This window comes from Pristiophorus japonicus, chromosome 3 (assembly GCF_044704955.1).
Source record: "Pristiophorus japonicus isolate sPriJap1 chromosome 3, sPriJap1.hap1, whole genome shotgun sequence".
Taxonomy (NCBI): Eukaryota; Metazoa; Chordata; class Chondrichthyes; family Pristiophoridae; genus Pristiophorus; species Pristiophorus japonicus.
Genome location: NC_091979.1, coordinates 217,992,674 through 218,014,211, shown reverse-complemented (window position 1 = coordinate 218,014,211; position 21,538 = coordinate 217,992,674). Strand labels below are relative to the sequence as shown.

The 21,538-nt window shown below is 43.4% G+C and overlaps 1 protein-coding gene across 2 annotated transcripts in view; it reads right to left on the bottom strand.

Moving 5' to 3' along the window:
• The window catches only part of LOC139260110 (transformer-2 protein homolog beta-like), a 55,641-nt gene extending 39,907 nt beyond the window's left edge, over positions 1–15,734 (bottom strand). For both annotated transcript variants that reach the window (XM_070876283.1, XM_070876284.1), the window contains exons 1-2: positions 15,584–15,734; positions 5,360–5,517 (exon numbers count right to left, since the gene is read on the bottom strand). In XM_070876283.1, the coding sequence (XP_070732384.1) occupies positions 5,360–5,517; positions 15,584–15,619 (194 nt within the window). In that variant the 5' untranslated portion in view covers positions 15,620–15,734. The remainder of the gene's footprint in view (positions 1–5,359; positions 5,518–15,583) is intronic.
• Between the last annotated feature and the right edge of the window lie 5,804 nt (positions 15,735–21,538).

Below are 21,538 nucleotides of genomic sequence, written 5' to 3'. Positions count from 1 at the left end.
ATTCTGACGGGTTTGGACAGGTTGGATGCAGGAAGAATGTTCCCAATGTTGGGGAAGTCCAGAACCAGGGGTCACAGTCTAAGGATAAGGGGTAAGCCATTTAGGACCGAGATAAGGAGAAATTTCTTCACCCAGAGAGTGGTGAACCTGTGGAATTCTCTACCACAGGAAGTAGTTGAGGCCAATTCACTAAATATATTCAAAAGGGAGTTAGATGAAGTCCTTACTACTCGGGGGATCAAGGGGTATGGCGTGAAAGCAGGAAGTGGGTACTGAAGTTTCATGTTCAGCCATGAACTCATTGAATGGCGGTGCAGGCTAGAAGGGCTGAATGGCCTGCTCCTGCACCTATTTTCTATGTTTCTATGTGCAGGGCTATGGGGAAGAGCAGGGGAGTGGGACGAATTGGATAGCTCTACCAAAGGGCCAGCACAGGCATGATGAGCCAAATGGCCTCATTGGTTGCTTTACATGGGTGCTCAGCACTTCTGACTTCAAACACTGAAATTTCCCAAAGCCCCTCATAATTATGAACACTTCATTAAATCTCCTCTGCTTCAAGGAGAATCCCAGTTTCTCCCCATACTGAAGACCCTCATCCTTGGTACCATTCCAGTAAATCTCTTCTGCGGCATCTCTGAACCTCAACATCCTTCCTAAAGTGTGGTGCCCAGAATTGGACACAGTACTCCAGCTGTCGTCTAACAATGTTTTATAAAGGTTCAGCATAACATCCTTGCTTTTATACTCTATGCCTTTATTAATAAAGCCAAGGATCCCATATGCTTTTTTAACAGCCTTCTCAAGTTGTCCTGTCACCTTCAAAGTTGTGTACGTACACCCCAGGTCTCTCTTTTCCTGCACCCCCTTGAAAATTGCACCATAGTTTATAATGCCTCTCCTCATTCTTTCTACCAAAATGGACCACTTCTCAGTTAGATATCTGCTATGTCTCTGCCCATTTCACCAGCCTGACTATGACCTCCTGAAGTTTGTTACTATCCACCTTACGGTTTACTACTTTTCCAAGTTTCGTGTCACCTGCAAACTTTGAAATTATACCTGTAACACTGAAGTCCAGGTCATTAATGTACATCAAAAAGAGCAGTGATCCTAAATACCCTGGGGAACACCACTGTATAATTTCCTTTAGTCTGGAAAAACAACCGTTCACTACTACTCTGCTTTCATTTGTAACATTAGCAATTCTCCAGTCCTCGAGCACCGCCCCCATATCCAAGGAGAATTGGAAGATTGTGGCCAGAGGCTAAGCAATTTCCACCCTTACTTCACTCAGCAACCTAGGATGCATCCGTTCTGGACCAGGTGACTTTTCTACTTTGAGCACTTTTAAGTACCTCCTCTTTATTTTTTACCCTATCCAATATCCCTACTACCTTCTCGTTTACTGCTACATTGGCAGCATCCTCTACTCGAGTGAAGACCAATTTAGTACCTCAGCCATACCCATGCTACAAGATCTCGTTTTTCATCCCTAATCAGCCCCACTGTCCCCTTGACTACTCTTTTACTACTGATATGATTATAAAAGACTTCAGGGTTTCCTTTTACCTTAGTAGCTAATCTATTCTTGTACTCTCTTTTTGCCTCTTTTATTCCATTTAGTTCGCCTCTGTACTTTCTGTAATCAGCTTGGTTCTCTACTGTATTATGAAACTTACAATTGTCATAAGCCTCATTTTTCTGTTTCTTTTTCATCTCTATCTTTAGTCATCCTGGGAGCTCTAGCTTCCCTTCCTTTCCCCCTTGTGGGAATGTAGCTACCCAAACTATCTCATCTTTGAAGATTTGCATACCAATTTCTGATTCCAATTCACCTGGGCCAGATCCCTTTTCAACTCACTGATGTTAGCCCTCTTCCAATTAAGTATTTTTACGCTCGATTGTTCCTTTTCCATAACTATTCTAAACCTGATGATCACTGTTTTCCCCAATGCTTCCCCACAGAAACATGCTCCACTTCAATTCTCCAGAACTAGAGCCAGCAATGCTTCCCTTCCTCATTGGGCTGGAAACACACTAATCAAGAAAGTTCTCCCGTACACGTTTCAGTAATCCCCCCCCCCCCCCCACCCGTCTTTTCGCTTCACACTGTTACTATCCCAGTCTATATTGGTATAACTGAACGTCTCCATCATCACTATATAGTTATTGCACCTCTGTGTAACTTGCTCCTCTATATCTTACCCACTATTTGGTGGCCGATAATATACACCCAGTAGCGTTATAGTTCATCTATTATTCCTCGAGTCTCACCAAATAGATTCCGTCTTTGACCCCCTCAATGACATCAACCCTTTCCAGTATTATAATAGTTTATTTGATCATTACTGCCACCCTCACTGCTTTCATTCCTGAATACTCTTTGCTGAACACCCTTCCCATGTAAAGCAACCAATTGGTGTGTTGGAGTAGAAGTTTCCTCCGAGCTCGACTGTCTGTGGAATTCCTGTGTGAACTGTAATACCAGGTGCGGTCCCAAAGAAAAAGAGAGAGTCTGATCCTGGACTATTGTGTCCTCATCACACACAAAATTTCTGTAAAAGCTTTTACTATCTGTTTTTATGTTTTGCGCAAGTTTACCTTCGTAACCTATCTTTCCTTTCTTTATTGCTTTTTTAGTCATTCTTTGCTGTTGTTTAAAATTTTCCCAATCTTCTAGTTTCCCACTAACCTTGGCCACCTTATACGCATTGGTCTTTGGTTTGATACTCTCCTTTATTTCCTTGGTTATCCACGGCTGGTTATCCCTTCTCTTACCACCCTTCTTTTTCACTGGAATATATTTTTGTTGCGCACTATGAAAGAGCTCCTTAAAAGTCCTCCACTGTTCAATTGTGCCACCGTTTAGTCTGTGTTTCCAGTCTACTTTAGCCAACTCTGCCCTCATCCCACTGTAGTCCCCTTTGTTTAAGCATAGTATGCTCGTTTCTGACACAACTTCCTCACCCTCAATCTGTATTACAAATTCAACCATACTGTGATCACTCATTCCGAGAGGATCTTTTACTAGGAGATCGTTTATTTTTCCTGTCTCATTACACAGGACCAGATCTAAGATAGCTTGCTCCCTTGTAGGTTCTGTTACATACTGTTCTAAGAAACAATCCCGTATGCATTCTATGAATTCCTCCTCCAGGCTACCCCGTGCGATTTGAGTTGAGCTATCGATATGTAGTTTAAAATCCCCCATGACTACTGCCGTTCCTTTTTCACATGCCTCCATTATTCCCTTGATTATTGCCCGCCCCACCGTGAAGTTATTATTTGAGGGCCTATAAACTACACCCATCAGTGACTTTTTCCCCTTACTATCTCTAATCTCCACCCACAATGAATGATTCAACATTTTGTTCATTAGAGCCAATATCATCTCACAACTGCCCTGATATCATCCTTTATTAACAGAGCTACCCACCTCCTTTCCCTTCTTGTCTATCTTTCAGAATCGTCAGATACCCCTGTATGTTTAATTCCCAGTCTTGGCCACCCTGCAACCATGTTTCTGTAATGGCCACCAAATCATACCCATTTGTAATGATTTGTGCCGTCAACTCATTTACTTTATTTCGAATGCTGCGTGCGTTTAGGTAGAGTGTTTTAATCCTAGTTTTTAAACCATGATTTCTAGTTTTGACCCCTTCTGCAGCCCCTTTATATTCATTGGCCCTTTTTGTTTTTTGCCTTGGGTTTCTCTGCCCTCCACTTTTACTCATCTCCTCGCTGTCTTTTGCTCTTGTCTCCTTTTTGTTTCCCATCCCCCTGCCATATTAGTTTAACTCCTCCCCAACAGCACTAGCAAACACTCCCCCTAGGACATTGGTTCCGGTCCTGCCCAGGTGCAGACCGTCCGGTTTGTACTGGTCCCACCTCCCCCAGAACCTGTTCCAATGCCCCAGGAATTTGAATCCCTCCCTGCTGCACCACTGCTCAAGCCACGTATTCATCTGCGCTATCCTGCGATTCCTACTCTGACTAGCACGTGGCACTGGTAGCAATCCCGAGATTACTACTTTTGAGGTCCTACTTTTTAATTCAGCTCCTAGCTCCTTAAATTCGTCTCGTAGGACCTTTGTCGTTGGTACCAATGTGCACCCCGACAACTGGCTGTTCGCCCTCCCTTTTTAGAATGTCCTGCACCCGCTCCGAGACATCCTTGACCCTTGCACCAGGGAGGCAACATACCATCCTGGAGTCTCGGTTGCGGCCACAGAAACGCCTATCTATTCCCCTTACAATCGAATCCCCTATCACTATCGCTCTCCCACTCTTTTTCCTGCCCTCCTGTGCAGCAGAGCCAGCCACGGTGCCATGAACTTAGCTGCTGAGTGTGTGTATCTGTTTTGCAGGGGGATGACCGCAGGGGACCCCTGCACTACCTTCCTTGCACTGCTCTTCCTGCTAGTCTTCCATTCCCTAGCTGGCTGTGGACCCTGCACCTGTGATAAGACCAGCTCGCTGCACGTGCTACTCACGTCATTCTCAGCATCGTGGATGCTCCAGGGTGAATCCAACCTCAGCTCCAATTCCGCAACGCGGACTGTCAGGAGCTGGAGGCGGACACACTTCCCGCACACATGGTACAGAGGAGCATATCACATGACCGAGCTCTCCTGCCATGACTTCACCCTTAGATACACTTAAATTGGCAACAACAATGCTAAAGTTTATTCACTGATATGTAAAGTTTACTCACTGATATAGGGTATTGATAAGGCCGCACCTGGAGTACTGCGTGCTTTTTTGGTCACCTTAATTAAGGAAGGATATACTGGCTTTGGAGGGGGTACAAAGACGATTCACTAGGCTGATTCCAGAGATGAGGGGGTTACCTTATGATGATAGATTGAGTAGACTGGGTCTTTACTCGTTGGAGTTCAGAAGGATGAGAGGTGATCTTCTGGAAACATTTAAAATAATGAAAGGAATAGACAAGATAGAGGCGGAGAGGTTGTTTCCACTGGTCGGGGAGACTAGAACTAGGGGGCACAGCCTCAAAATATGGGGGAGCCAATTTAAAACCGAGTTGAGATGGAATTTCTTCTCCCAGAGGGTTGTGAATCTGTGGAATTCTCTGCCCAAGGAAGCAGTTGAGGCTAGCTCATTGAATGTATTCAAGTCACAGATAGATAGATTTTTAACCAATAAGGTAATTAAGAGTTACGGGGAGCGGGCGGGTAAGTGGAGCTGAGTCCACGGCCAGATCAGCCATGATCTTATTGAATGGCGGAGCAGGCTCGAGGGGCTAAATGGCCTACTCCTGTTCCTAATTCTTATGTTCTTATGTTCTAAAATTTCACTTGTGATTTGAAGTTGCGAAGTAAAACAGTCCACTCACCTGGATTTCGACCTCGAGCGAGATCGTGACTTGGACCTGGAGTGCCTTGACCCATCCTTGGAATGGGAGCGCTCAGCAGAATTTGCTGGAGATTGGCTGGCAGACTTGCCAGATCCATGTAGACTTTCGCTTGGTGATTTAGAAGGGGAACGCGAATCCTATGTGCAAAGATAAATGTATTAAATTTTTAGAATTCTAAAAGAAAGCTCTATTAACTTAAAGTATAATCTGATTAAAGTCTTAAAAGTATCTGAAATGGAATAAACAGGCAACCTCACTTGTATCCCAGTGTTTAGCCCGTGCAGTTTCAATTAGGATTGCCCAGGCATTAAATACTTTCCTAGAATGCACTAACAGCCCTAGGGTGTATTCTTCTACCTTGGTTTGTACAGTGCATGCATTTTTCGTTTTTTTTTAGTATAATATACAGGTACGGGCTTACGTTAGCTAAACGATTTGAGTGAATTTATTAAAAAATTACAATTCAATCCAAAATTAAAAGTTCTGGCATATGAAAGTATTCAAGAAGCTAAACTTGTCTTCATGCTCACTTACTTTTTAACCAAATTTCACTCAAAACTAAAAGTACCTTGAGCGAAGTTTCACTCAAGGTTTCGTGAGACTACCGCAAGCCCCGCACGTACACGTAAACAGACTAGAAATTACTTAGCGTAGTGCTTTCTGATTCCAGATACTTCTGATCTTAACTTCATTCTATTTCTTTTCTTCATTCTTCAGTTTCAAATTCTCACTCGGTTCATCTTCCCACTTCACACACTGCACAAATTCTATTTGTGGGACTTCGTGTCTTTTTTTTTTAGCATGCATTCTTTTTTTTTCCCCAATTCAGCTTCACTTATTCCTGAGCTTCAATTATTACACAAAACTTGTCAATTGACTTCTTCCACATTTCTTTTCTTCATGAACATTAACCTTAACAAAAAAAGAACAGGATGAGGCATGTAATTGCAGAGAAAACCTGTGCTGAGATTAACCAGTTACAACCAGTGAAATTTTTCATCAAAGATTCTCATCTGCAACAACTGTAGTTATAGGAAATAAAACTATGCCAGGCAGTGATCACTAATAACAGCCATGGACAAGATTCTTAACTCGGCAACACAAGGGTCGACACTAACATTTGGGTACTCAGTTACAAACCAAGTGACCCAAAATTCTTATCCTTTACTTTAACAACATACTTTGTGGACTGTAACTGGCAACGATTAAACTTTAGAATGGTATCATCTCAGCTATTTTTATGGTTTGGTTTGCATCTCACCCATCACTCATCCTCCTCCAGTGGAACTATCTGGGAATGGGCTTCCCCACACCAGTTGTCAATTTCACTCTGGTCAGCAAGTATGAGGTGCAATTCAAGCAGAATTATGGCAAATGAACTGGATCGAGAGGCAACGGATTCTATCTCAACCTTCCAATTTGGGGTCAAGTGCTCCTAATGCTGGCACTAAGTTCCAGTTGTTAAGTCACCAAAATGGTCAGTGTAAACACATCAGGTAGGACATCATTGGACTGATACTCACCATCTCCTACCCCATTTATTTCTTACCTGAAGAATACACAATGCTGAAATGTTAAAAACCTGTTAACCAAAACTTAAATTGGAGAAAGCGTAACTCATTTCAGCTGGACAGATTATTCATCGAACCAGATCTTCATGGCCACCAAAAGAAAAGTCTGTATCACTCCCTCTCATCATTGACCTTGGAATTAATGTGTCACTGAACAAACAGCCTAGAAATACGTGTATCATGCAGTCAAATGTTAGTGCCGAGCCCAGATAGTAGTGCCCACACTGTAAATTGATGCAACCCTTTCACCATCATAAACCAAGTATAAATTTAGCACAGCTCCAAAGATACCATCAACCTGTTTAGGTTTGCCCTATTTTCTTTCTTGTACAGTCAAGATTTCATATCTGTGTAGCATTCTGTGAATGAAAAACACAAGAAAATAGTTCCACAAATTTTTAATTTTTGCTTAAAGTTAGACAATTAACTTGAAACATTAACTTCACTTCAGCCATAACAGTGCTGTATTGTGAACTGCTCGACAGAGTGCCGGAGAAGAGGTTAATGAATAAATCAACTGCAGAACTATAATACTGCTAAAATGAGTTGACTTCTTCATACAGGGGCAACTAGACACTAGACACTTGGGCCCTTGGTTCGATTACTTGATCTGAACAAATCCAAGTCCGGGGAAGTCAGTCAGAGCCAATTTCATAAAATGATGTTACCCTGGGGAGGGGAGGTGGGTGGGAATGAAAGTCAACAGACACTGGAGCAACACAAATTTGACTATTTTAAGAGAACAGTGTAATCTTAGGATCACCTAGAAAAGCAGTCTAAATTCAGATTAGCTTAGATTTCAGGTGTATATTTTCACTCATTCCTGCTGGTTACGTTATTGTGAACCAGTTTATTGACTGGTCTGACTGGCTGAATCAGCGAGGACCATTGCAGTAAACTTCTGTTAAACTGACTGAAATACAAGGAAGAGAGATTTGTGCTTAACCAAAAAATGAACACTCACACAGTGGGCCACATAATCCAAGAGACAGAAGGATCTGGCTTGAAAACAGTTATGTGGTAAACCCTACTGATTTATTTAAGCACCGATTTGTTTCTTCAGAGTACTCATCAAATGCTTATTTCAAGAAAACAGTTCGACAATAACAGCTAGTTAGCACCTTTTGACAGGTGAGTTAATTGTTTTAGTACGCTTTATTAATGGTAGGAGAAATAGTATTCAAAATCGCACTAAGGTTTCTTGACATGGTGGGTAAAACCTCTTAATAAATACTAATTAAGCACGCTCGCAATAGTCAGACAAAAAAAAGTCTCCAATTAAATAAAAGTTTTGATCCATGAACAGGGACCTGAATCATCATTTGACTAATGTGTTACATTTGGTGCAACTTGGCCACTGTTTCTTGGTTTAATGGTGTACCAACACTAGCCAGAGGACAGACCGCAAGTGTTGCCAGTGTGTTGACCAGAGTGCTGGAGTGGGATTGGCCAACAATCACAGTAGTGCAGCATCATTTTAACCACTCGAGTTATTTATTCAATTTATGCCACAATTGGAATAAAGGAGTAGTTTCAGAAGAGGCATGAGAAAATAAAGCACTCCAATTAGTAAGCCAAAAAACTAAATACATTTCAATATTTGTTTAGATCACAATAAAACAAAATACTTTGCTATGCCACTACCTACTAGCATGCTTACTGCCAGGCAAATTAGTCATGTGTGTGCATTTTTCAAAAGGCATTGCTGACCCATTGGAAAGTTAATATTCATGGGTCACAGGAGTAGGGTCAGGTAATGACCTTCATATAGCCTAAGCTATTGGCGACCGATAGTAACAAACGGTACAACATGGCAGCAGCTCGGAACACCACCGTGTTAAGTATTAAACAGCAAACATCTCTAGAAGCTTCTGTATAACAAACATACCGTTTAGAAATGCACACTATTGTAAATATGAAGAGTTTTGCCGAGAATGATGCAGGTAGTTTGTTTACTTTAATTGCCTGCAAAGAAACTCCCAAGTGCCAAGCTCTTTCAGATGAATTTAGTACCAAGAACTGTGCAATACTTTGATTATGCACTCGACTGGGTGGGCATGGCATGCTGGCTGACTCTTCACTTTCCCTACCAAATTATACTGGTGTCAGGTTTACTCTTAGTATTGGCTGTGGTACCAACCTCAAAAAGAACTCAGTGTGAATGGACTGAATTGATAGAGAGAGCATTAATAAATATTGTACCTTTTGGAGTCCCTCCCCTTCGAAACTGAAGACAAGTCAGCTTTCACACAAAATTAGGACGTCGACCAATTTCAAAATGGCTTTTATAAACTGCAAAAGCATAGGATAAATATTTATATGAAGCTTAATGTCGCCAATTTGGCCTCAACTGACACTAATAATCGGGTTACAGACCGACGATCTCAAAGCATTTTACAGTTGCAAAAATATCTCGAAGTTTTTTCTTGCACTTCCATTGAATTGTCCCAAATCACTAGTTCCACCAAAATAAACTAGCGACTTTTTTGTTTCTAAAGATGATTTTACATCGATTAAAGTTACCAAGAACATTTGTTTGTAAGGTTGCTTATAATTAAAGTAGCTCAAACCTTTAGTTACACGGTTTGATTAACATTCTGCATCATTGCATCATTTTGGCCTGCAGGAACTTTTATTGCTGAACACTACTGCAGATCTGTTCCAATCCTAGCTTATAATCATGCTGCACTGTCTCTCCAGCTTAAACTGCACTGTAGAGAACAAATTTTGCTAGTAATTTCATTAAAAGCAGAAACATACGTAGTCCACTGAATTATTGCATAATCACAAGCATTGCACATTTTTTGTACTTTAGCACTGTTGGCTGAAGGCAGCTTGGAACAAACTGTTGGCTAAAACCCCCAATCCATCAACAGAGTGCAATGGGGCATTATGTTCACTTTACTGGACTATTTACAGAACTTTTGTGTGTAGAATGCACCCTTCAGTATCATCCCTCCTCCAGGTTTAGGGGGTAAGTCCTCTCAATACGCAATACTCGTACCCATGAGCTTGACTCCAAGACCTTTGGATGAGATATTGACCAGAGGCAAGAAAACTGAGCTAGTTTTATGTCTTTTGGGGAAGGGAGAAAAGATGGAATAAATCACAACTGTGCCAATATCATGTCCCCCATGAAAGTCATCATTTGGAATCTCAGTTTATCAATTTACTACAAATTTCTAACAATGGATTTATTGTTGAGAAACTGCATAATCATTTTAGCATAGAACCAGAGAGAGAACAAACAAGAATATCCCACTAACCTAGACTGCACTCAAATTCAAGTGCCATGTGTTAACCCATTGAATGACACCTACTGGACCGGGGGGTGGGGAAGGGAGTGGCACAGAAAGAATCTTATTTTATTGATCTGCTAATAGCAACTAATAAGTAACAATGTTATATCTGTAACATTTGAAAATTCCTTTAATGCTTAATTTAAAATACATAACTTAATGTATTTTGTAACAAAACCATGCAAAGACATCTCAAAGCCAAATACTTAGAAATTTGAAAGACTGCTGTACTGCAGCATTAAGGATGTACTGCCCTCCAATTATCAATATCTATACCAAATGGTCCTGAGCTTGCACCCCAACACTTCTACACATACAGTACAAAAATTACACTACAGCTTGAACCTCCCTTATCTGGAACCCTCGGGACCTGGCCTGTTCTGGATAAGAGATTTTTCCAGAACGAGGGGTGGTCATGTTAAATTGAATGGTACAGGTACTGAGCAAGGGGATATCGGGGCTGGCTGGCTTGGGGCTGGGAGTGCGGCAGAGATCTAGGGGGTAGTGGACCACGGGGTCAGGCCAGCGATTGCGGGAGTCAGCAGCGAGGAAGGACTTCAATTTGTTCATGTCGGAGTTCTGCGCATGCACCACCCAGTGGCCAACAATGGTTCTGGCAAGGGGTGGTTCTGGATAAGGGAGTTCTGGATAAGGAGATTCAACCTGTATTAGATAAAACACTTTCTATTCATCCATAAATATGCAAAGGATATTGCTTCTACTCAAGACGAACATGGCAGCATGCAATTCTGTCAAACAATGACACCCACCTCCACTAAACGAGGACAGTGAAATCTTCTACCTCCCCTTAGACAGCCAATGTCTGAGAAACTTCTGTATACGGAGGAATTTAAACGACAATGGCATCATTCAAGAATTGCCTTTCTTTGCCTCCTGCATAACTGCACTGTGCACAACTACTGCAAGGTACCGGGGGGGGGAGGGGGGGTGCGATTTGACTATTTTCATTGTGCTCATATCTCTAAATGCCATTCCATATTGCAGAATGTTGTTCTCAGCTGGTCCATGTAGAATTCCATGATTGTTTGCATGGGAATTCTATGAGGAATTCACACGTGTGCTTTCATCCTCGGGCTATCAGTACTCTTGCTACAATATTTTAATAAGGTTTTCACCAGTATCAATCCTTGGAGGCAGATCTATATATATATTCAAGGCAAGAGCCTGAAACGTGTTGTAGCCACCCACCTCCAGCACAGGCAACACATTTTTCTTCTGTCCCTGTCCTCGCATTATAAAATCTAGCAGATACTGGTAACTTTTAAATACACATTTCACTCGCCATGGAAGTGAGAGCAATTATTAGGGGGAAAAGAACATGATATTGTGTGCTGCAGATATTTAAAAGTGTGCCACTGTACTATCTTATTTCACAATACTGAATAGGTGCAGAAAATCCCAATTCTGTTTTATTATCCCCAAATGCATCAGTCATGTAAATAGTCATGGCACTCACATCAGGATGAAGATTGTGGTCCTGTCAGGACAGAAACAATGCATTCAAGATGTTTTGAAGTGAAAGCATGGCCCATTTAACAAAAGCAGCAATAGACTGTTCATTGAGCAGCGGATTAGGAAACTGATAGGTATTTCCACCAAACACTGCCAAATCAACTGCATTCTATCAGTCCATTTATTACTTCCTCTCTGTAATGGCCTCTCTGTTGATTGACTCCACCTATTCTCTCAATTTTCTCAAACCTTACTTAAGTGCCTGTTGACCTCAGTCTTCACACTGAAAGATTACACAGGTGAAAAGCCATAGACCGTCTTTAGTGCTGCCTAACCTATGTATTTCAGATTTTTAATATTTGCAAGGTATTTTTCCCTTTCTGCTTTCTATTACGATACCCACTGGTTACTTATGGTTCTCCCAGAATATTCAAAAGTAGTCACTAATCTGAATGTGCCCTTATACCAACATCCAAATGACAAATTAGCCATTATAGTTGCTCTCTTCATCTCTCCAAATATTATCCTACACAAAAAGATAAACACATCCTTTTTTCTGATAAATCAAAGCATAAAAAAGTTTGAGTAGAACAATCTAATATATACAGTAAGTAATGTGAATGACTTCATATCTCCATGCACTTCAGTGAAACCAGTATGGAGAGTAATCATGATCAAAGACTTTGATTTACAGTTTTCAGTAAAATATGGATAGTATCCTAGAATTTGATAACTAGATGGAATTGCAGAAAACAATCAAAAACACTGGTAAAAATCATGTGCAATAAAAATGCAATTTGACTTAGTCACTGTAAATCAGTAGCCCTGATCTTGATGTGGAGTTCATTATACTGTCCATAAAATTAACACAGAAAATAATGGTTTTGAACAGATCAGAGAGTATCTGAAAAAGATAGACTGACACTGCAGGTACAAACCTTCATTAAAATTCAGACTTCATAAATTCTAATGAAGGGTTCCATCCAAAAACAAATATTTTATTCTCATAACTGACCCACTGTACGCTTCCACCATTTTCTATCATCAAAGATTTCCAGCATTTGTATTTTTATAAAGTATTCAGGCTTGAGCTCAGGTATTAGCACCGTGACCGTCCCATACTCATCAATAAATTGCACTCTACACATGCTGAAACAAATGTATGCAATTTCAAAAATATTGATTTTTGAACCAGGACTCTAAATTAACCATTTGCCCACATGCCTGTAAACAGGATTACCAGGTGAAAGAAACTAAATGTTATCAACTCAGCTAAATGGTTCCAGTGGGTAAATAACCACCGACAGCCATTCATTTCAACCATTAAAAAACACACAAATACTGAAAACCTTAAAAATTAAAATCAGCCTATAGTACAGTATGTAAAGAAAAACAACAAACCTTAATGCTTCTATCTTCTTTTTGTCTTGGGACTCTTCCCTCATCAATGTCAGTGACACTACTAATAAACGTAAAATAACAGGTGCTCTGACAAACACTTTTGGGAGAGCTCCATCATTTTTAGGCCTCTCTAATGCAGGATGACAAAAATCAAACTTCCAGACATATGAACAGTAGAATCTGGGGCCTGACCAAAATTGGATCTTGCTCATTGGGCCAAAAATACAAGCGAGGAATTCCAATGCATATTCTGGAGCATTCATAGCTGGGCATGATGTATGGCTTCACATGTCAAATTTTCAAATCAATATATTTAAAAGCAAATGCAAGGTACACTTTCAACCAGGTCATGAATTTTTAAGAATTTGAAATACTGACTGGCCAAATTTTCTAACTTGCTGTCAGGGCAGCACAATGAAGTTCCAACACACTGTGCAAAGGATAGGCAAAATGTTAATTTACGGGGAAAAAACGTGCCAATGCTTCAAATTCCTAATCTCAAACTGTGCTGCTTTGGGATAAGGGTTGAGCAGAGAGCAAGCACTTCCCCACGGGTGGGAAAGCACTCTTGCAGCTTCATGTATCTGTTCACAAAAGCATCAGAAGGCACAGAGACCCAGAGGAAAGTGGGCAACTGTTATTCTTAAACTGAAAATATTACTGCTGAGCCCCGCTAATACCTTACTTACATTTTGGAACTCCCTCCCCCTTGTCTTCTACTGTCGGTAGCTTTGGTTAAATATCACCAGGGTTTTGGGAGAGGGGGTTAAAGAGAAAAATATTTGCACGGTAATTTGGTAAAATACATTTGTCAGTGTAAGTCATGGAAACTGCTCCTTGCAACAAAGAATCAGTTTTAAAATGTTAAAGATCAAAACCTGTTAAATATGTGGCATGCTAGACCCAAATTAAATATGCTTTCAGATTATTACTATTAATCCAAAACTGCAGAATTTTAATCTATACTCCTCCCCCACCCTAGACTTCTGACAAACCATTATTTTACATTATGTGCAGGGCAGTAATGAAAGCTCATACCAAGCCATTTATAATGAGATTAAATTATATATGCAATATAGACAGGGGATATTAATACAGGAATACAAAAAAACTATCTTTAGTTATTTTGGGGGAACAAATCTATTCAACTATGTAAATTTGAGTAATTAATTTCCAAAATCAACTACACTCCAGACCACACACTGCAGAACTGACAACTCGATAAACTACAACGTTGATTCTTTATTTCTCAATTCCCACAAGCCACATTCATCGACTACCAACATCCACAATTTATTTCCACTGCCTGACTTCAATGTTTAGTCACCACCCCTCACCACTTCGTTCTGCATCCCCCTCCCAAAATGGCAGCAACTTCAGAAGGCAGCTCTGGATTTAACCAAAAGAAAAAAAATTATTAAGGCTTGGCACAATTTCTTTGCTTTTAACCCAGAATCCTCTATGCACTGCAGAAAGTGGGCATGCCATTCCATCACTTGTGGGTTCTCGCTGCTGCTTCCTCTCCTACCTCCCCCATCCCCACAACAAAAATACAGGAAATGTGTACCAGCAGCTATGGCCAACGTCTGGTTTAGTGTTTCCCAGTCTCGATCAAGAATCCCAATTGAAATGTGTAACTATTTTTCTTTCAAACCATTGTGCATTTCCAGCTTTTATTTCAGATTTCTAATCCTTTTACCTTTCCTTCTTAAATCCTTTTGCCCCCAACCTGCAATTTTAATTCACAACACCCACCCCTAATTCTAAAAAAAAAGTAATGGAGACCCCTTAAATTAGGGAGCCAGCTTTTATTCCCTCCAGTGTCTTAAAGGGCCTTTTCTCCACAATATGAAACAGTGATGCAGGCAGCAGGTTGCACGTGGGTCACTTGACTGCAGAACGAGCGGGCGGGCACGTTCCACAAATAAGCAAATCACCCCACCTTAAACAACTGAGGACACCCAAAAAAAACCCTTTAAAATGTAATTTTAAAATGCATCCACCGGCAAGCATTGCAACTCTGCAATGACACGGCCGGGCGCTGAAGCTTCCGCCTGCAATAGGGAACGCAAGCAGCTGTGCTCCAACACCGAGGCCTGACACTGGCCGGCTGCCCGCCCGCCAGCCATGGCTGTGCGCTGTGATTGACAGCACCACACCGCCAATCACAAGGCGCACAACTCCTGCCAAGGAGGCGTGCCGCACCCTCATTGGTCCGAACGCTTGAGTGGCGGATAGCCAGGGCACCAATAAAAGGCAGCGGCCGGCGCGCCGCGCACGACCATTGGCCGGGGAACCTGGCGCGGTGACCAATCGGCCTGGCCGGGGAGGCGGTACCCACACGCTGAGGGACGGGAGCTCGCAAAAAAAACATTCGCACAACCAGATTCTGTTCAAAAAAAACCTGGAGGCCGACATTATATTTTTTTTAAATCGACCATATTTTGACGGAAACTCACCCTTTCGATATAAGTGTGTTCTTCGGTGTCGCTCATGTTGGCGGCAGTGGAAACGAAAGGCCTCAAACTATTGAAGAGAAAGGGGGCCGACGGGGAAACAAAAGCTGAGCGCCGAAGCACAAACCGCCACCGCCACCAGCCCCACGGCAGGAAGTGATGCCACCGCCTGACGCGCTTCCGCCCGCCGCTGTTGCTAGGGTCTTTTGTTGCTATGGGAGGGGGCAAATGGCACCAAGTGCACAATTCATGATCTATGTTTTAACTTGGGATTCACTGCAAACTCATTCCCCACTCCTATGTCACTTTAAACTAAAGGTGATCCAAAACTCAGCTGCCTGTGTCCTAACTCGCACCAAGTCCCTTTCACCCATCACCCCTGTGCTCGCTAACCAACATTGGCTCCCGGTTAAGCAACGCCGCAATTTCAAAATTCTCATCCTGGCCTCAACCTTCCCTATCGCTGTAATCTCGTCCAGCCCCACAAACCTGAAATGTCTGCGCTCCTCTAATTCTGCCCTTTTCAGCATCCCTGTTTCATCATTGGCAGTCCTTTGAAATCGAGTAAGACTTGCTTCCGCTGTCTTCACGAAGGAAGGCACAAATAACCTTCCGGAAATACTAGGGGACCGAGGGTCTAGCGAGAAGGAGGAACTGAAGGAAATCCTTATTAGTCAGCAAATTGTGTTCGGAAAATTGATGGGATTGAAGGCCGATAAATCCCCGGGGCCTGATAGTCTGCATCGCAGAGTACTTAAGGAAGTGGCCCTCGAAATAGTGGATGCATTGGTGGTCATTTTCCAACATTCTATAGACTCTGGATCAGTTCCTATGGACTGGAGGGTAGCTAATGTAACACCACTTTTTAAAAAAGGAGGGAGAGAGAAAACAGGGAATTATAGACCAATCAGCCTGACATCAGTGGTGGGGAAAATGTTGGAATCAATTATTAAAGATGCAATCGCAGTGCATTTGGAAAGCAGTGATGAGATCGGTCCAAGCCAGCATGGATTTATGAAAGGGAAATCATGTTTGACAAATCTTCTAGAATTTTTGAGGATGTAACTAGTAGAGTGAACAAGGGGGAGCCAATGGATGTGGTGTATTTAGACTTTCAAAAGGCTTTTGACATGATCCCACTCAAGAGATTAGTGTTCAACATTAAAGCACATGGTATTGAGGGTAATATACTGACATGGATAGAGAACTGGTTGGCAGACAGGAAGCAAAGAGTAGGAATAAACGGGTCCTTTTCAGAATGGCAGGCAGTGACTAGTGGGGTACCTCAAGGTTCAGTGCTGGGACCCCAGCTATTTACAATATACATTAATGATTTAGACGAAGGAATTGAATGTAATATCTCCAAGTTTGCAGATGACACTAAGCTGAGTGGTGGTGTGAGCTGTGAGGAGGACACTAAGAGGCTGCAGGGTGACTTGGACAGGTTAGGTGAGTGGGCAAACGCATGGCAGATGCAGTATAATGTGGATAAATGTGAGGTTATTCACATTGGGGTAAAAAACACAAGGCAGAATATTATCTGAATGGCGGCAGATTAGGAAAAGGGGAGGTGCAACGAGACCTGGGTGTCATGGTACATCAGTCATTGAAAGTTAGCATGCAGGTACAGCAGGCGGTGAAGAAGGCAAATAGTATGTTGGCCTTCATAGCTAGGAGATTTGAGTATAGGAGCAGGGAGGTCTTACTGCAGTTGTACAGGGCCTTAGCGAGGCCTCACCTGAAATATCGTGTTCAGTTTTGGTCTCCTAATCTGAGGAAGGACGTTTACTCTATTGAGGGAGTGCAGCGAAGGTTTACCAGACTGATTCCCGGGATGGCAGGACTGACATATGAGGAGAGATTGATCGACTGGGCCTGTATTCACTGGAGTTTAGAAGGATGAGAGGGGATCTCATAGAAACATGTAAAAATTCTGACGGGACTGGACAGGTTAGATGCAGGAAGAATGTTCCCGATGTTGGGGAAGTCCAGAACCAGGGGACACAGTTTAAGGATAAGGGGTAAGCCATTTAGGACTGAGATGAGGAGAAACTTCTTCACTCAGAGGGTTGTTAACCTGTGGAATTCTCTACCGCAGAGAGTTGTTGATGCCAGTTCATTGGATATATTCAAGAGGGAGTTAGATATGGCCCTTATGGCTAAAGGGATCCAGGGGTAAGGAGAGAAAGCAGGAAAGGGGTACTGAGGTGAATGATCAGCCATGATCTTATTGAATGGTGGTGCAGTCTCGAAGGGCCGAATGGCCTACTCCTGCACCTATTTTCTATGTTTCTATGAGGAGAAACTTCTTCACTCAGAGATTTGTGAGTATGTGGACTTCTCTACCACAGAAAGTTGTTGAGGCCAGTTCGTTACATATATTCAAAAGGGAGTTAGATGTGGCCCTTATGGCTAAAGGGATCAAGGGGTATGAAAAGAAAGCAGGAATGGGGTACTGAAATGCATGATCAGCCATGATCATATTGAATGGTGGTGCAGGCTCGAAGGGCCAAATGGCCTACTCCTGCGCCTATTTTCTATGTTTCTATGTTCCGCCAGAGGGACAAGTACAAGGCATCATGGCAACCCTTGCTCCAAACACTGGCACCTGCACGACTACGTCATCATTTGAGTGAGGGACCGTAAGGACATGCACATCACCCGCGCCATGACAGGAGATGATGGCTGCTGGACGGACCACCGCTTAATCCATTCCATCATCAGCATTAGTATAGCCCCAAAACAACGACAGTAACACAAGCAATGCCTGGGCACTCAAAGACCCAACTAAGAGAGCCCTATAAAGCCAGCGCTGTACTGCGCTGTACCCTGTAGCATACTAACCTGATGACCCCGAGACGCAGAATGCCCACAGTGCCTGATCTGCCCTCCAGGCCACCATAACCAGTGCCTGCGAAGAGATGCTCAGTCACTCAACCAGGAAACACCAGGACTGGTTTGATGAGAATGACCAGGAGATCTAAGAGCTAATAAATCGCAAGCACAGGGCATTTCCGAACCTAAAGCAACAACCCAACTCGGGAGCATCAAAGCAGCATTACACACTGCTTAAGGCCGCGGTCCAACAAAAAAACCGCGACCTAAAGAATAGCTGGTGGATGGAGAAAACACAAGAGATTCAGCAGCTGGCCGACAGCCATGACATGCAAAGATTCTTCACCGCAGTCAAGTCCACCTACGGCTCAAACCCCTAAGGCCCCACCGCACTGCTGGCCAAGAACGGGGAGACACTCATCAAGGACAGCGAGACAGTCAGGGCCCGCTGGATGAAGTACTACGAATATCTCCTCAATTGAGACTCTGCCTTTGACACAAGTGTCCTCGACTCCATCCCGTAGTATGCTACCTGCCACCATTTCAGCCAAACCTAAGCCCTGCACGAGATGGAAAAGACCATCCATCAGCTCAAGAAGAAAAAGGCATCAGGAGTAGATGGAATCGCCGCTGTAACACTAAAGTATGGCGGACAGGCACTATTGGCATAAATGCATGACCTCATCTCTCTCATCTGGAAGGAGGAGTGCATGCCTGGAGATCTCAGAGATGCCGTAATCATAACCATCTTTAAAAAAGGGGACAAGTCTGACTGCGGCAACTACAGAGGAATCTCCCTGTGGCAGAGGAGCTCCTCCTGGACTCACAGTGTGGATTCACTCCACTATGGGTACAATGGACATGGTCTTCACAGCACCACAACTGCAAGAGAAATGCAGGGAATAGCACCAACCCTTGTACATGGTCTTCTTTGACCTCAGAAAGGCCTTTGATACTGTTAACCGCGAGGACTATGGAGCGTACCCCTCTGTTTCGGCTGCCCCCAAAAGTTTGTCGCCATCCTCCGCCTGCTCCACGACGACATGCAAGACGTGATCCGGACCAATGGATCCACCATAGATCCAATCCGCATCCGGACCGGGGTCAAGCAGGGCTGCGTCATTGCGTCTAACATCTTCTCGATCTTCCTTGCTGCAATGCTCCACCTCACGCTCAACAAGCTCTCCGCTGGAGTGGAACTAAACTATAGAACCAGTGGGAACCTGTTCAACCTTCGTCACCTCCAGGCTAGATCCAAGACTGTCCCATCCTCTGTCGTCGAACTACAGTACATGGACGATGCTTGCGTCTGCGCACATTCAGAGGCTGAACTCCAAACCATTGTCAACATCTTCACCCAGGCGTACAAAAGCATGGGTCTTACACTAAACACCCATTAGACAAAGGTCCTCCACCAACCTGAACCCACCACAAAGCACTGCCCCCCAGTCATCAGAATCCACAGCGCAGTTTTGGACCACTTTCCTTACCTCGGGAGCCTGCTTTCAACAAAGCAGACATCCACGACAAGGTCCAACACTGCCTCCAGTGTGCCAGTGCAGCCTTCAGTCGCTTGAGGAAGAGAATGTTCGAAGATCAGGCCTTCAAATCTGGCACCAAGCTTATGGTCTACAGGTCTGTAGTGATAACCGCCCTCCTATATGGCCCAGAGACTTGGATCACATACAGTAGACTCCTCAAATCGCTGGAGAAATACCACCAACGATGTCTCCGCAACATCCTGCAAATGCCCTGGGAGGACAGACACACCAACTTCAATGTTCTTGATTAGGCCAACATCCCCAGCATCGAAGCACTGACCACAGTTGGCCAGCTCCGTTGGGCAGGCCACATTGTCCACATGCCCGACACAAGACTCTCAAAGCAAGTGCTCTACTCAGAACTCCTACACGGCAGGCGATCCTCAGGTGGGCAGAGGAAACGTTTCAAGGACACCCTCAAAGACTCCTTGATCGTGCAACATCCCCACCTGGGAATCCCTGGCTAAAGACCGCCCTAAGTGGAGGAAGAGCATTCGGGAGGGCGCCGAGCACCTTGAGTCTCATCAGCAGCGGAAGGAGCGTGCGCCAAACCAGGCTCCCCACCCACCCTTTCCTTCAACGACTGTCTGTCCCACCTGTGACAGAGACTGTAATTCTCATATTGGACTGTACAGTCACCTGAGAACTTACTTTTAGAGTGGAAGCAAGTCTTCCCCGATTTCGAGGGATTGCCTATGATGATGACTCATTCAGGTAAGTAGAGAATGTTCCATCACACTCCTGAGTTGTGCCTTGCAGATGGTGGAAAGGCTTTGAGGAGTTAGAAGGTAAGACACTCGCCGCAGAATACCCAGCCTCCCACCTGCTCTTGTTGCCACAGTATTTATGTGGCTGGTCCAGTTAAGTTTCTGGTCAATGGTGACACCCCTGGCTGTTGATGGTGGGGGATTCGATGATGGTAATGCCAATGAATGTCAAGCAGAGATGGATAGACTCTCCCTTACTGGAGATGGTCATTGCCTGGCACCTGTGTGACGCGAATATTACTTGCTTATCAGCTCAAGCCTGAATGATGTCTTGCTGGATGCAGGTATGGACTGCTCCATTATCTGAAGCATTGCAAATGCAACTGAAAACACTCTACAATCATCAGCGAACATCCCCACTTCTGACCTTATGATGGAGGGAAGGACATTGATGACGCAGGTTGTTATATCTTTAGATGCTCTGATAATGATTCCACGAGGCAATGTGTTGTACTTGAACTGCAGTGACTTTAGTCCTTTATTGATAACTCCAGAGTGAGGATCACACATGGTGGCATGCCTTTTATACTAGACCAGGCACACCTATATAGGTAACCTGCAAGTCTTCCACTGTGCTGTCCTCTGGTGGCACACCTTGTAATAGTGCAAGCAGTAGTCATGTATCCTACATGGTATCACTCTCCCCCAAGCCTTTAGTGCAAATTGCCTCTGCATTGACTGTGCTCTGGGCTTAGCTCTATCTGGCTGACCCATTTCTATCTTCGGTGAGTGGTTGGTGTTTTGTTGGCAGTAGAGTGCTGATGGTCACTGTTTGTGTGTGTCCATGACCACTCCATCTCTCCCCCCCACATATA